This window comes from Branchiostoma lanceolatum, chromosome 2, assembly GCF_035083965.1.
Source record: "Branchiostoma lanceolatum isolate klBraLanc5 chromosome 2, klBraLanc5.hap2, whole genome shotgun sequence".
NCBI lineage: Eukaryota > Metazoa > Chordata > Leptocardii > Amphioxiformes > Branchiostomatidae > Branchiostoma > Branchiostoma lanceolatum.
This window is the reverse complement of record NC_089723.1, coordinates 24,647,836-24,665,145: the sequence shown is the minus strand read 5'-3', so window position 1 is coordinate 24,665,145 and position 17,310 is coordinate 24,647,836. Positions and strand designations below refer to the sequence as shown.

General features: G+C 41.2%; 1 protein-coding gene across 3 annotated transcripts in view; it reads right to left on the bottom strand.

Annotated features, from left to right (window-relative positions):
* The window catches only part of LOC136428133 (orexin/Hypocretin receptor type 1-like), a 29,955-nt gene extending 12,902 nt beyond the window's left edge, over positions 1-17,053 (bottom strand). The window contains exons 1-2 of one of the 3 annotated variants that reach the window (XM_066417436.1): positions 16,955-17,053; positions 970-1,338 (exon numbers count right to left, since the gene is read on the bottom strand). In XM_066417436.1, coding sequence (XP_066273533.1) covers positions 970-1,174 — 205 coding nt within the window. In that variant the 5' untranslated portion in view covers positions 1,175-1,338; positions 16,955-17,053. Of the gene's footprint in view, positions 1-969; positions 1,339-9,150; positions 9,323-16,954 lie in introns of those variants that run through there. The other 2 variants (XM_066417435.1, XM_066417437.1) reach the window with 2 other exon arrangements.
* Positions 17,054-17,310: the final 257 nt, after the last annotated feature.

Genomic DNA, 17,310 nt, shown 5'->3' with positions numbered 1-17,310 from the left:
CCTTCTAGCGGGTACCTAAGGTACTGCAGCGGAGCTTCAAAATTTAGAGGCATATTTTCTGAAAGTGCTATGGTCATGATTTTTGTGTGGTAGATAGTTCATGCCACAGAAAGTAAGTTCTGTAAATTTTGGCTCCCTAGCGGCTTGTTTAGAACTGCAGTGGGTGTTTTTGTTTTGACATTCGGACATGAATAACTTGAGAAGGGGTCGACAGATCGTCGTGATGTTTGGTATGTAGAGAGTTCAGATGGTGCTTTACATTATCAATGACTAATTATGCAAATCAGGAGCTAATTTGCATAATTAGTAAGAAAAGTTTGTTAACCTACTGCATTTCAATGGGACATGGGACAGTGCCAGGTCATGTAAACAGATGGCCTTGCATAAACGTACATCTTGGTCAAATAAATAAACTATTCTCCAAGCAGAGGTGTGGGTCCTGCTGGTTTAACGCGTTCAGTTTAGGCATTTTTGTTCAAACATAACGAAATAGGGACAAAATAGAAAGCCCAGCAGGACAAAAACACCTAAAAACATGTCAACCACCAGCCAGATTTATTCTATTCATATATATTGACTGTACTATTTCATCATCACTTTCAACTTACAATACTGCAATATTGAACCTTTGTGGCCCATATAATATCAACATACTCATATTTTTTCATGACCAGTTATAATATATATCAGCACACTCTACACATATACTAGTCCTGTACCACCAAATGATTTTTAACCATATCTAGACTGGACTCATTCGCCCCATCATAACTTCCAAATGGTATGGTGCATGATCAAATTTGCAGGGGGTGATAAGCACGTAAATATTAATCACTCTCCATGATAAGCCTTGATTATTTGGCGAAGATAATGTGTTCGTGGAACTCTAGTTCATTCATTCATTCATTCACACACACACACAGAGCACACGCTACAAATGTAGTATCAATGAACTTAAATTTGACTTACCGAGTCCATTGCCAATGAGAGCCAGTAAGAAGACGAGAATGTACGCTATGATCAGCGCCCATTCGTAGTGCTTGGGGAACAGGTAGTCCAGCAGATAGCCTTCCAAGTCATAGTCAGGAGGGGTGGGCAGCACCCAAGTCGGGTACGCGTCTTCGGTCATGTTGAAGACGCCATCCGTGGCCGCTGCCGTACTGTTGTTGCTCATGGCGCTATGTGGATGCGTCTACGGCTTGTTGGCATCTGTTGTAGACTCTTTCCGTTCCGCTGTTGTCGGGCAGTTTGGTACCTCAAGCGGAGGACAGAAAGCGCTGACGTTGTCCATCTTCAGACTTCATTTTCCTAAAGCGTATGCACAACTTGGTCTTGGGACTGTCGGAAAACACGATACCATTAGCACCAATAGTGTTTCAGCTGGGTTGGTCAATAGGCACAAGATTTGATTATTGCATGGCCATTTGTCCACAGAATGGTATTTTTACTTTACTAGCAATAATAATTAACATCTACTAACATAATTCCACCAGGGCACATAATTCCGCCACCCTGAAAAGATTCGTTCAAACAGAGGTCCAACCCAACGTTCCCCAGTATAATGAACTCGTGTATACCTAAACTGTGTATACTTGGGGGTGCTCCACTAGAGATATCTCAAACCCCTTTTTTTGTCAAAGTGGCGTATTTATGTAAACCGGCGGATTATTGTTAATGGAGGCTACCAAAGAACAGTTTCGAGGAAGCCATAAAAGCTATTTTCTGCTTTGCTTCCAAGAAGACTGTGCAGATAAAAAAACTAATGATTATTCTCCTTGTTTGTGTCTTTCTTGAAGATCTAAGAAAGTTAGTCCCTTTCAACGTCCTCACGGCTTACGTTTAAGTACAACTGCGCCATTCAGAGACTACGGGAGGATTCAAACAGCAGATAGGGAGGATGCCCCTGGTCGCTGGAGATACAGCCCTCCTCTGATCTCATAGCAATTTCTCACGTTGTCATAAATAACATGTCGATCGTGGACCTTAACAGACAAAAAGTACATCCAAACATACGGAAGCTTAGCCATCATCTCTTATGATACTATCAGTTAAAGCGATGAAGATGTCTGTCAATGAGTGCCTACCTCCAGGATCGTTACAATTAGTTGTCGTATATACATGGATTGCATTTCTCGGGGAAATGTGTTTTAGACTGTTGCTTTACGCCCACCTTATGGTTCCCGCCGCCTTCCTGTCTGAACCGACTCACAGCCGAGGTTAGGTAAACTAGAGACACGCGCTGTGAATATCAAAGTCTGAAGAAATATGACAGCCTTTTCATTTTGCTATTAACCGCTTTATGAAAGCCTCATAGATGTGAGATTGATGATGCGAATCTATCAAAACACTTTTTGATAGATAAGGTTACAATATCCTGTGCTGGTAAAACCTTTCATGACAATCTATATAAAATCACTCTGGGGATCGTCCACGAAGGTGTTGGTGTGCTGAAACAGAATCTTTGTAATTGCAGACGTTCTTCTCTTTTTCAGTTACATATATCACATGTTTGAATAGCGCTATCATGGAACGCACTGGATTTATAAATTTTCCTCATCAATTGTACAAATTAGCTTCTAATTTGCATAATCATCATCTAATTATGTCTATCATCACTAAAGCTACCGATATGCCAAGAAATCACGGCGATTCGTCATCCCCTTCTTGAGTTATGCTTTTTCGAAGATTTTGACAAAACCGCTCCTGCAGTTCCAGAATAAGCTGCTAGGGGGCTCAACTCTATGCCACTTCTCCCCGTTTGCAATATTCCACCGTAATTTGGTGAACGTGCCATCTTCAGATCAAAAGATACAAAATCTGATTTTTTTTAGATCTCTGGAAGATGAATACTATTTCACTTATATCTAAGCCTCTTTTTTCCTTAAGCGTGGGAAACGTGTCCATTAGTGAAACGCTGGACAGCACACATATGCTGCATGCATGCATTAGTTTGCTTGAACGACTAATCCAGGTTTCATGTGCTACGTGTAGCCTGCGCCTTGAGCAAAGGTTCAAGTCTGCTTTGAGTAAGTGTGGCGGATGTACTTTCTATCCATTACTGCAATTGAGATCACATGTTTGTTTTTTAAAGAAAAGCACTTTCCTCACGATTAGAATCTCCTACCGGGTTTTAGAGAAGCAAAGTTAATGCATGTTACCGCTGTGTTGTAAATAAGCTCTCCATCGAACTTCCGTCGTCAAACCAGCCTTAGATGCACCATTAGGCCTGGGTATAAACAAACACCGCTCAGCCGATAACGCCATAGCTCTTAACGTCGCCAGTATAACACATGACCATGAAAGCTTGGTGGTGCAACATCATCATCAAACTGACAGAAAAAGTGGCCACGTCGTCGGAATCAGCAGTAGACAACGGTGCACATTTCTCACTTGCACACCCTTTGAGTATATATCAGTGTTATGTAAGTTGCTTAATGTACCAGCGCGAAGCCTAATCTATGTAGTCACCCACGTCAATTTAGGTTTAAAAAATCTGAACTCATATATATGAGAAATCACATATATGAGAAATCAAATATATGAGAAATCAAACTAGCGTTGACTTTTAATTTCTTTTCCATGATTTCTAGCGTTAACTTTTAATTTCTTTTCCATGGTTACCGGCACACAAACGATTTAATTTAACGAAATCCTCTTTCGTGCCAAATACTAGAATCGATTTCCACCGCCAATTTCCTCATCTGATTGCAGAGAGGCTCGCCTGGTAGGAAGGCTGATGAATGATTTATAAACCGACAGTCAAGGATGGTCTCATGTAGGCTTAACTTATCAAACGTTTGGGTCGCTATTTTGTGGATATTACGAAGAGATCAGTAAACCCATTTCATAATTTCTAACAATGAAACTCATTTACAGTGATCGACGTCTGGATGGTCCTGAGAATCCAGCCTTTTTTTACCGGAACACTTCTCCTGGATTTCTGAGTTCCACAACACAACAGTCCCAAGGGATTAGTCATGACAGTCTCGGCTGAGGACGCTTAATCATGATGTGGCAGTGCGCACAACACGGATCCCGTGGGTCTAGTAACGGAAACGTTGTAAAAGGAGGAAGCGACGTGCAGCCGCGCCAAGGATGTCACCTGGGATCGGGAATCCTGGCACGTAGAGTCTTAAGCTTTTACCCTATACTCCGCTATCGAACCAGAATGGCACTCGGAACAACCTCTATTCACTACAAATTCCATTACCTCGGTCGATGAAGCATAGGCCTACTTCTCTATCTAGGTGTAGTGCGGCTGCGTTACTTTCGTGACGTCTTTTGATAACTTTTACCGAAGAATTCTAAATGGCGTTGCTACTTTGATATTTGAAATAGTGCCTACTCACACATCAAACTCAAATGGTTCGAATTTAATGCCCTTAAGTGCTCGTCCCAAGCAGAGCGGCTGATAGCTGAACAGCAGTTTTTACCTTACATGTACATTATCTAACCGGTGTTGATGTCCTTCAATACTTACTTACTTACTTTACTTATCCTTTACAGGTTGTCAAAATAGAAACAAAGCTGAATTTTGTGCGCACCTGATATTCCAGACGTGTGCTATCGCCTGGCGCACTTCTGCATCCTAGTTCTTTATTGCATCTCAACAAAATGTGAATAATAAACACCTCCATCTGAAACCAAGAACAAAGTGAGATCCTACAGAACCTTTACGATGATAATAATGCTTTTCCCAGTTTATTCACATTCAAAGCTTGTAGTGACAATACAGCCAGCAAGGCGGAAACGGAGGAAACGGGGGATACTTAAAGGATTTTAGGGCAGACCCGCCTGTCACATTACTGTTAAAGGTGATCCTACGCGAAGTGAAGACCCAGTAGTAAACCATTCAAAAAGCAAACGCGGTTACAAGTGCATTAACTGGCTTTGACTCCTACAAACACATTAGCTTGCTCGGAACTCAGGGACATGATTTAGGACATGACCCTCCCCAAATCTACGACGGTGAAACTAAGTGGAAAACAGTTAAATGCGTGGGAAAATTTTCGCTATTCCTTGCGTTTCAGTTTGACATATTGATATCTATAAAGACTCTCTGGTAACAGCATTTATATTGCTGGGATCAATCATCATCGAGTATATACAATAAACAATAAAAGGCCCTATCTATTTTGGCCCCGCACTTCAGGTTTTGTCCGAATACAAAATAGCTTTTAGCGAATAAAACCGTTGGACAAGTTTGTGATGTTTCCATGACTTGAAGCTGTGAATGCCAACTGAATGATGACCCGCAGACACTCAAATTGTGCGACATTTTCACAAAAATGGTCTTACGTAGATATCAAAAGGACGTATTTTGCTGTTAATCAACAATGCTAGCGGCACACCTTAATACCCCCACACATTATTTTAAGGGGCACAAGAAAACAAGGAAATACAGCAACTGGGAATTTTATTGGCGAAATGAGGAAAAGTGCCATGTAGACATCACCTACATGTATGGACCGGGTCAGAGGTGCTACGGCAACGCATTTTGCAAACTTGTATGATGCCATTAAGAAGGAAATGTATTTCCTGCGCATCCCACCGGTCTTTAAGCAACTCCGCAAATTGACGACTAATATTCAGCTTGTTCATGTTCAATGCTGTGATAGAGTGCCAGCTAGGAATTTGTGGAGAGTGAAATTTTTTTTTTCGCCAGGAAAAATAGCTATGCTGCACGTGTTGTGGAATTGCGTTTTGTTGGTATTCGATAGAAAGTATTTCTGTAACATACATGCAATCAACAGTTATTCTATTCAAGAAACACTTTCTTGCAGGGGCTCGACCTTGCAAAATATAAAAAATTAGCTTCAACAAAAGATTCTGATATGAAATCGTAACGCGTGGCTAAATCATATTTCCACAGTTCCGCTGTGCCCCGCGGCGAACATGGCGTAGCGACAAATTACTTCGGAAGTCTCCGACACAACTTGATAATCCAGATATCCGTGGAGAGGACGAAAATAAATGAAGTTTTGTCCAGAAAGAGGCATTTTAAAGTCCCGGCAAATTGGTGCAACTCTTCTACCTGAAAATAAAGCGGTCAGTGTGCCTTTATCACTTGACGTAAATCGCCAACAATCCTCCTCAAGCGATGATGCTCATCTTCCATACAACTAGTACTGCCCATCCAGTAGCGAGTTCTTGATCTTATGATGTACTTGGCGATAAGGTACCTTAAGGCAAGGCGTCCAACATACAAATGGCGTGATTTGAATTAGCTGTTTGAAATACATTTGAATAGTTTTTTTAATCACACGTATACCGTATCTCCGATTCCTTAAGATCTAAGAAACAGGGCAAAATAATATCAGGAGTTCCTTACAAAATCACCGTCGTAAAACTTTGAGATATCGATAACTTTAGGAAAATCTAGCTTTAAGCGTGAAGGGCTCAACTTACATTAGTCTACTACATTCAATAAGTAACAAGTCATCAAATGTTCATTTCCGGTCCATTACAAGGTGTTATACCTGGTGCTTGATTCGTATCTATTGAAAGTATAGGGTCCTAGAGAAGTTACGTCGACAATTTGATGACATTTACTCACATCTTACATTTATAATACGTTGAAAAAATTATCTCATTTGATGCGTAATTTACGACCGGGAAACTGGTGGCTATGATATTGACAAAATTGTATTTGAAATTTCCTTGACTTTTGCGTTTCATTTGTGTGTAAGTCGTGACAAATCAAGTCACTGAGTCAGTGAGTGCTAAAAACACAGGATCAATGAGGTACTGTATTCTATGGGGCAGCATATTAGGCAACACGTTCCGTCATCATTCCGACTGCTGTCTGACATGTAATGACTTCACGTTCATATACCCCCATTCCACTTGGACGGCGCTTTCGCCGCGCTCTCATTGCGACCTAAAATTGGCCAGAGCGCCGTGAGAGCGCCGAACTCCTGAAGAACCTGCTCAAGTGGAATCTCTACGGCGACCCTTGCGCGCTCTCAGCGCGACCAAAATGTCAAATGTCAGCAACCTTTTATGAGCGACCAAAGATTTCACAGATCACTCAACGAATTCAAGAGATAAAGAACGAATTTTTCAACGTTTTGTGTGCCATTTTGTCTATTAAGTCATACCTTTACCTCTTGCATCATATTTAAATTATGAAATCAAGGGGGAAGCAAATTCAATTTTGGTAGCTGCATGGTCGCTCAGCGTGTGTCTTAAGTTATATAGATGTTCAACTTAAGTTCAAATATGTTTTTTCTGTGGTGTCTGTCATGTTAACTGTTTGCAATAAATATCTTTTATCATGCTACGTTATAATAGGAACGTAAATCACAGAATTTTGAAATACTTTTTGAAGAACTGACAATAAAACTTGGAGGGAATTTAATTTGAATGTAAGCATGTACTTAATTGTAGTTATTCGTTCATTTGTATTACCCATGAGCAAAAGTATGATTTGACCACAAAAGTCCCAGAAATTCAAGATACACCACTTCAAGAATGAAATTTAACTGAACTACAGTTAGGACCATTCAATCCTCGTAGAGCACTCGCTGCGATCCTTGAGCGCTCGCTGCGGCCCTTTGATCCCACCTTGGGCGCTCTCACAGCGCTCACCGCGCTCGCTGTGCGCTCTCACGGCACTCGTTCTCGTTTTTTGATCGCCATCCTCGGCGCTCTCACGGCGACTGTTTTGGACATGTTCAAAACCATCGCCGAGGTGACGGCGCGCATGGCGCGCATGGCGCTCTCGCCACGCTCCCTCCGCGCTCCCACGGCGCTCTCGCCGCGCTCTCGGTGCTCTCACGGCGATCTGGCCAAATTGAGGTGGCCCTCCCAGTGGAATGGGGCCCTAAAGGGCTAATTTGCACAATTCCCTGATGGTTATTCCGCGTCAAGTTGAAGTTTTGGAAACGTATCAACGTATCTCAGTTGATACCATCACGCTTTACTCAAACATTGGCAAAATAGTTAGCCTAGATACAGCATGATATTTCTGTATACCTTTTTCATGCCAGCACCCAAGGAAATGACGTTGATATGGTGCTCTTCAGAAACGGCAACATCCGCCCATCCATCCAAACCCTTATCTGCCGTCCAAAGAGGACGATCGATTGTCTTGTATTTCTTTCTCGATTGTTACCAGAGTACTCCAGAAAAATGTTTTAAATGAAAAATTGATTTAGTGTTTAAACATGCTCCATTAAGATCCAATAGGCTTAACGACAACTGGAGTGTTCTTCGAAACACAATGTACATGTAAGTTAAGGTTTATGGTAGCAAACCCAATACAAATTGATGTTACAAGCCAGAAAAAAGGCTTATTCTCTTTTGTTCGGACAGCTAAAATTACAGTTCAGATTCCACCCACTTAAAGACATCAACAGAAATAGTCTTCGAGTGTCTTCTGGCAATAGGACGTCTCCTTAAGCAACTGGAAATTGGTAACATAAATCTATAGCACTGCCTCTAGTTCATGAACAGGGCAAAATCCTAATATATATGTTCTGGCGAAGAAGGTTCAGAAGAAACTTTCAAATTTGTTGCCTCTGGTTTGTAAGATGTAAGCGATGAACTATAGAATAGTATGGATAATAATAAAGCACAAATATGTCGTTGCCACACATGAAACGGAGACACAGAAGACAATATCTCAACAGTAAGTTAACTGGATTCAGTATTCAGTTGTAGACTAGTGGGGAGGGAATGAAAATAAAGACGATACTAACAAGATGATTTGAGAAAACTACATGAGGGAATAACAATCGCCAATGACTTGCTTTGAATCCTCATGAACATATGTTACATGTGCGCGTGCCGCAAATCTGTTTTCAACCGTTTAATGATGCATTCTACACGCAGTTCAAATCAAACAAGAATATTAGTTGTTAATACTTTGGAAAACACTTTTGATTTCAAGAAGCAATCAAACAAACAAACAGGTTTTCCAACATGTCGCAGAATTTAACTGAAAAACAAGTCAACACTTCTGACGGGCTATAGGGGCAACGCGCTCAAAAGAAGCAACACGGTATTTATCTGCAAATGCATGTAATGACGGCCGGGTCGAGATAGAACAAAATCTTTGTCCACAGTGGAAACAATCATGGGGGTACGGTACAACCTCGATGTTCCCATTAAAACAAAGCTCTGTAATAAAGCAAACGAAAATCCTACCGTTAAAGCCGCATCTAAGCGTGCGTGTAGTCACCTCTCCGGCTTCACCTCGGTCATATGCCGTCAGTCAGGTAACTAATGGCTTTTTAATTGACGCGCTGCCTTTTTATGAGGCGCGTCAGTCTGTGCCAGTGCGCAGGTAGGTGCCGTTACATCAGGTATTTCATTCACGTCGGTGCGTCATTTGGTTATCACGTCTTCCATCCGCAATGGGCTAGTTTCACTCCATGGGTGTGAGGCGTTCTATATGTCTGTTTTGATTCTTCTGACTCAAAGTCAAAAAGTCAAAGACTCGGACACATGAAAAGATATTTTCAAGGTAAAAGTTGGGAGGTATTCAGCAGAAATAACAGCTACGGTAGTGTTTAGTACTATTTACATTGTAAAAAAAGATCACTTTTCAGATAGTTTTTTCAGGGGGTGGTGCTTGGTCAATGACGTCGGTTAGAAAGATTTAGGCAGTAAAGGTTTCTCATTTGTGACTTTAAAACCTTACGCAAACAGTAACCCATTCTGACAGACAGTGAAAACGTCTTCCTGCTATGGTAAACAATAAGAGGGATATCTTCGCCCGTCATAATGACGTTCACTATATTGCTTTTCCTTTCAGTTGAAAAAGCCCTTAAGCTAATGAGAAGAAAGGTATCAGATTTTAGATGATATCGCGTATGAACGTTTAATGAATGGATCACTTTTGATACCTGCCATAATGCCTCAGTGACGCACACTGACTAATGTACCGTATACCGGGCAGCTCTATACATTGTATTGTGAGCGAATAACGGGCTAACTGACGTGTCTACATGACGTGAAAGTTTGCGCGAAACCTGCAATTACATGCCCTGGAATCAAACCAAAGTCTGTTTTTTGTTGCTTCTGTCGCGTGACTCTTTGTATTCAATAGCTCAGAATATCGCTCACTCGCTTTTTCGCCTTATCTATACATGTGCGTGCGTACTGCTACTCTTTTTATATTCAGTAAATCGAGGCTGGTGTGTTACGCCGAAGGGTGTTATACCGGGTATACATTATAATGATAACTTGTATTGCACAACAATTGTACAGGGTACAAAGTATGGCATCTACTGGTACGTAACTACAGTTCTATAAGGCTAATCTACCTGATACAAGAGTGTATAGTATGGCATCATGAGCTTCTACAATCATTGGAAGAATTTCTAACGTCTAGACATTACTAGATATATTTTCCTATGCATACAATCAGGGGTTGTTACATGTCAATACAGATACGGATACATAATTACTGGTAGGCTGAGAACTTTCTGTTACCATGGTGTTGGAGGCTGTGATGGCCGGTTTCCATGGTGACAGAGAATACTGAGGAGCTCCTATTGGACTTCATAGTGATTAAGAACCCTGAGCTCGTATTGGTGACTCTAGGAAAGGCAATGATTGTGTGACCACAGGCTCTCGGGACGGGACCAGCCCCTGACAGTGAGGGAGTGTGTAACGCAGGCTAAAATGTGACAGATGCATTCAATCACGACGCTAGATATTCAGGCAACGAATCCTAAAATGTAAAGGTTTGATAGTACCCTTGAGCAATGGAATAATGGTGTTCCGGGAGTGGTTTATTAGAAACCTTGGGCTTCACACAGGTCGTTTTGAGGAGTTGTCCTCATAAATCATACAGTTCACCTAATTGAGCCCCGGGGACAGATCTCTCTGACGGTGATGGTGAAATACCCAACGGGGGACCATCGGGGCTGGTTTTTCGGATTCTTGCAGAATTCTTAACAAGTTTTTCAAGATGTTTCAATATTCTCAGTTGACATAATATACAAGACTAGAGTGTTGATGCCTTAACCTACGTAATATCTGCTTTCATCAGTTAGCGTGCTAGATATCCCAAAGAGCCATGTCAATTGACCTACACTCTTTTGAAAACTGCTTTCAAAAACAGCCTCTGCTCAATTTCATCGAGTAAGGAATTCCTTGTTATGAAGGCAAAATGTCCCGACAAATTTGTCCTTTATGTGAAAAGACAACGCAGGTAGCATTCAGTTTTCCTCATCATGCAAACAATTTACATCATAATCATAAACAAGTACTGTAGCAATTGTAAAATGAAAATGTCCCTATTCATTTTTTCATCACTTATTATGCCTAACATGAAGTTTGAAGACGTACACGTGTGTTTATTTTCATACAAGGTCGCTGTCATTATCAATGTTCAAGGTGTGAGACAAGGAGTCAGTTTAGCTACTGGGTACCACCCTCCGTAGTTACCGCTTGCTCAATCGTTTCGCTTGCTTAACCACAGATAACAAACGAAAAGATTGAGCCAGCGGCTACTACGGTGGATGGTACCCAGGCTAGAGTAAGTTATCCTCTACAGTTAGAATCACATCTAATTATACCCTATTAAAGTTGGAAACGCATGAGAATGCCTGCCATCTTACACTGATTGGACAACTCCATGCAGAGCTTGTTATTTCTGTGCCATATTTGTTCCTGTGATTCAGTCATAAAACAATCAGAGACTGACGTCAGCTATTTGTGTTTTGATAGCCTACGCCCATTTGATCTTTCACATCTACTGTGTCTTCTGATATTTCACATTTACGAACTGCTAAAGTCAGCTTGTGACGGTATACATTGTAGGGATCTTTTATCTCGTATTTCAAGGCACGTGCACTTTGCTGATACATAAGAACAACTAATCAAAGTTCATTATACATCCTGTTAAATTTCTACCTTTTTTGTTGAACCTCAAATATGTTTATCCAGCTGTGAAAGACACTAATAACTGATTGTAGACTGACACTGCAACCAGATATTTAGATAGCGTCAACAATTATATTTTATCAAAATATCATAAAGCTTGTCCCTGAATGACGTTCGCAATCTTTTTTCAGCCTTTGTGATACCAGCTTTATAATCAAAGTAAGCGTGGGTTTCGATCTGGAGTAGTACACGACTATTCATTAAAGAAACGAGATATGGCGAGATCCGAATGAGCATTGCGTGCCCTACGCATGCTGAATGAACAATCAGTACCTCTTTACTCGCATATCTGGAGATTATGGATACTCTCATCCGTGTTGTATCAGTCCGGCGGGACAGGCTTAAAGGGGCCATGAGACTCGAGAAAGACGTTCGATCGCCAGAACATGGTAAGTAATGCCAAAGTAGGCAAGGCAAAGCCACTGATACATGGAGACTTCCGTGTCATCCATGCAGACAAGCTTATCAGGTTCTCACACATGGCATCACTGACATGAGCGGAAGTAAGGACCATTTCACCGAATCCACGAGCTCTTCAATGAGCATTAGGAAGACAATTCCTCTCGGATGAATGTCGGCGTCTTTATGGTCGTCTCCGGTTCATTGAGAGGAGACATAAAAAAACGATCCTAACTCATATAGCATCCTTTTACAAAAGTAACATGCAACGATAAATGACAGTCGTAATACGGCTCAAGGTAAATATGCGCTGTAAGGTGCACAAAGGAAGTAGATAGACAAGTTTGGTCGGGGCACCTGTACTAAATCCAGGGAAGCTTTGGAATGCATACAATCAATAATGTTTTCAAGACTGATCTCTCTCTCTCTCTCTCTCTCTCTCTCTCTCTCTCTAGCGCGCGCTCTCTATCTTTCTTTCCTTAGGTCTCTCTCTCTCTCTTTAGCGCTCTCTCTCTCTCTCTCTCTCTCTCTCTCTCTCTCTCTCTCTCTCTCTCTCTCTCTCTCAGCCATTTTGTGCAGTGCGCTAGTCCTCCTGTCAAGAAATGATAATCTTTTGTCCAAACAGAAGTTCAGCTTACCAATTTAGGTCCATGTAATAGTGTGTGAATGGAATTTAGATGATGATTGAAGATCTCTACTTGCATTTCTTCGCGCCGTTTGATTAAGGCCTCGTATCACCTCACATGGTCATTACGTGCAATGCCTCCCTTCTTATGTTGATTTCATCTTCAAAACTTCCCTTCCGCTGTGATAAAATATATCAGGACGGTACGAAAACATCACGTTTCCCTTTAATAAACCTTCATTTGGATTAAATTTCTTTAATATCCATCATTGCTGAACTTCTCGAGATTGCCATAATGACACGTTGCAAATTCCGCACGTCTCTTCCTTCCGACGTCCAGAGACCGTTATTTGAGTGATGGGCCTGTTATTGCGATGTATCTTTACGTAGAGCAATTTCGTCGTACTCCAGGGGAAAGGGGGCGCGTGGACTACATGATCCAGAATACGAAAACTTCCTGTAAGTCTTCGTGACTGCATTATGCAAAGACAAGGAGTTATCACCTCGCTTAAAATCAGCAGGAACACTTACAGTATTCAAACGGCTGTATGAACAAGAGCACATGACTACTGAAAATGATACATGAGTGTTAACTTAAGTTTCATTTAAATATCACTGGATCATTTTGTTTTGCATTTGGTGTTATTTATGAATTCATATTAAGACTGACTTACGTTTCTGACATACTATGTTTCTTTTGACTTTGACACAGTGATATGCAAATTTTCCGCTTTCCAGTTTTAGTAATTGTATATTTAAGGTTCTCTTCTTCGCAAGCTCCGAAGAGAACTAAGTTTCCCGTCTATTTCACAGACAACATACACACAATTAGGGGAGTCAGCTCACCGTCACGAATAATTAGCGTCAGGGTTGAGGTCATGTGATTTGTCTGCTCAACCGACGGGAAACGTGACGGGTTGATCCACTGACTTCCAGTATTATTATTTGAACATTACAAAATATCAGTACAAACGTTATCTTGATTTTTTTCTACTTCTCGTTATCTACGGTTAATTTATGAAACATTCTTGGGTTTCTCTAGATGTGATCTGTTGACAAAGATATACCAACAAAACAGTCTACTCCAGGTCCCAAAACAGTCTCTGTCCAGGATAGCTGCAGTTTCTCTCCTTTCTTCGTCTTTATAGAAAACTCATAATACACCATTTATATGTAAGCTAACATTGATTTATTCTGGAATATGTGGTGCCCTTTTCCCTCAGGGACACCTTTTGCGCAAATATTCATTAGTTTTACGATCTTTTACCTTTCTTGGAATTACAGGCACACATGTAGACGACCCTTGACGGCCAAGGTGATCCAACCCCGTCTGTAAAGTTCAGCCAACTAGATCTGTTGGTGACTTCATCGCGACCCTGGTAATTTGCTGGGTAGTTGAAGTTTGACTCGAATTCTGCAGACATAATACGACCTAACCCTTTAAAGTAGACTTTGACGTAGTTTTACTGCAGTTCTCTTGATTAGCTATAGCCGCCTTAAGACAAAATGAAAACTAATGACTAAATAGTTCGCGATTAGGGAAATCAATTTTGCATTTAGATATTGCAAACTACTCAACACTTGGGTGTCGTGAGCTCATTAAACTCAAAATAAATCGCTATCAAATCCTAGCGCTGTTATTTCATAAACGTCTTTGTGAGGGATTTACGGCACGGCTTTTAGCCTCCTTCCACTCTTATATTGGCTCGTCATGGTTGGGCGGCGATTTTAATGACATATTTGCCCGACAGACTACCGACGTTCCCGCCCGCAATTTTGTTCACTCGTCAGGACCAACCGCACCCAACCTCAGCAGCGAGATGGCGTTGTTTCGATAATATAATAGTGTAATAGTTGTTTGAACGAGCTTCATCTATCTTCCAGCCATTACCGGAGACAACATGGTTTGGTGTGGTGGGGCGTGTGGGCGCTTCCAGATATTGAAGTTATGAATTTTTAATCTTGAATCGGTTTGAGTGCATTCTATCTGGAAAACCTGACGACCTCTTCTTCACTGTGTGATACGCGGTGTTCACACGATAAGCAATTCAAACGGATGAATGCTGACATTTTAGCATGAGCCCCAAACATAAACTAATATGGCTGCACCTTTTCTAGGAACATCGAAGGAAAACTTTCATGTCATGATTGGCAGGTTCACTCTTTCCTCATAAATCGAACTGGCTGGTCCTTCTTTTATTAGTCTTTGGCTTCAAGGTTACGTATTACCTGAACTGCAAGCCAATATTGGATAGGGCTATGTACAAATACATTGTGACTGCCCCTTGTGAGTCCAATCTATTGTGGAAATCGACGCCGCTTCACTGCTCAAGTTTCTATCAGTGCATCAATATTCAACTAAATAAGATATCGAACTATTTAAAGAGTGATAGTTGTCTAAGATTGTCTGAACATCCATAGTGTTATCAAACCTTTCCAAAGCCAATTTAACGTTCTAACATGATGCCATGGATTTGTAGATAAATCCATTGAAAGCTCACATTCGAATGACACTGTTAACATTCTCCAACATACATCATTGTTGTGTTGCTAACTCCGGTGTGACCATTTATGAGACTTTCCTTGACGAGGTTTTCATCTTCGTCTATATTTTTTATCGCGATACCTACAGAAAATCGTGGGGTCATGCTAGGTCACTTTTCATTTCCTCAACGCCATTGCGGCAAAAGTGAAGTCAATTGCAATTTCTAGTTCGATGACAACAGAAATGAAATTCACCGACCGACCTTTATAGTCGCACTCTGCAGGGAAGCCAGACGATAAAGCCGTCAAGGAGTTGGCACGTAAGATTTGTGGCGTTGGAAATTGCTTGGGAGGAACATTGGGCCAACATGCCATTTCCTGTGCCCCGGGTATACGTATTGAAAGGGACATCTGTGGAAGTGGCGCCTCTGCGTATATCACCTGAGGAGAGCTTTTAACAGATGTATCAAACACTTCTGAAATAGGAATTGCATGAGAAAATCAGGCAGAGGTAGGGCAATTTGGGAACGGCTAAATTGGCTCATACTTTATTTGAGTGATAGTAATGTGGTCTATGAACAGTCATAAAACCACTGCCCTCCAGCGAGTTTTCGTTATGACGTTCTGGGACCCCTCCGAGGCTGACAATTACTGAAATTGCGATGGCTCCCCCGATAATTCTGATAAATATACGAACAGAAGTTTTATATTTTCATATCGAATAAGTTTCCTAGTTTTACAGACCCAAAGTTGAAGATGAAGCGTTTATCTAAAGAGGGTGTACAAGGGGGTATCAGAACCAATGAAAGCAGAATTGTCATCCCTTTACTATGGAGGGTTTTGATTTTATGGGTGTTACGTTGTCGGTAACATTCCCACTTAAACAGCAACACCAAAAGCAAGACTGGCATTTATCAATATGTTCTTTACCGGTGGCTAACTGTCCATGTATATACATATCATCTAAGATCGATGTGATTGTTGTTTATGACAATAAAAAGGGCACAAAGTAAGAAGTTTTATTGTTGCAACAAACACTGCAGCGAGTTTCGTACCGTCAGTTAGCTATGAACTGTGGAATAGAAATACAAAAGAAATCTTCTACTCACTAACAATAGTGGCTGACATAAGTAAATATGAAATGTCTTCGAGATCTTACAATTAGGTGTGGCTAAGCGTGGATTCCAAAATACATCTGCCACATCAAAAATCAATCAATACGTAATGCCAAAGTACCAAAGTTAAACAGTATAGCAAAACCACCGCGAAACTGCACGAAGTACAATCATGGTAAAGACATTGATGAATATTAGACATCCAGGTAATAAGATACGCCAAAATAGTTACTCAAGTAACTGAATAAAATTTTGAAACAGTCAGACGTTTCAGACAGCACCCGCTGTCTTTCGTCAATGACGTCAGTCACAGCGAAAGCTGTCTGAAACGTCTATTTAGAAATGTGTCCAGTTGCTTGAGTTGCTATTTTGGCGTATAATAGTAAAGAGTTTACACGGTACGCCAGCAGGAAATATATCTCTTGGCACTTACCTCTTATTCACAGGATGGCGCGGTGGAGACCACCGACTTCACCCTGCCGCTGCGATGCTGCTACTGTGAGTCGAGGCCGGTACCCTAACGCCAGTGGCGAGGTGGCGTCTATGCATGCCAATATTTTCTTCCCAACACCCCAGTCAATAATGGGCTTCCCAAAGTGGAAAGGCAACGGGAACGTGATGGAAATTCCTTAGTCTGGTTTCTCTTGAAACGTGCAGCATTTCGTACAATTACCTGTCTGTTAATGGTCGTGAATTAGAGATGATTTACTTAATGCGCATCATATAGCGTAAGAATGCACAGTGCATGTAGAAATGTACTATGCAACTTCTGCAGTTTATTGCACACTT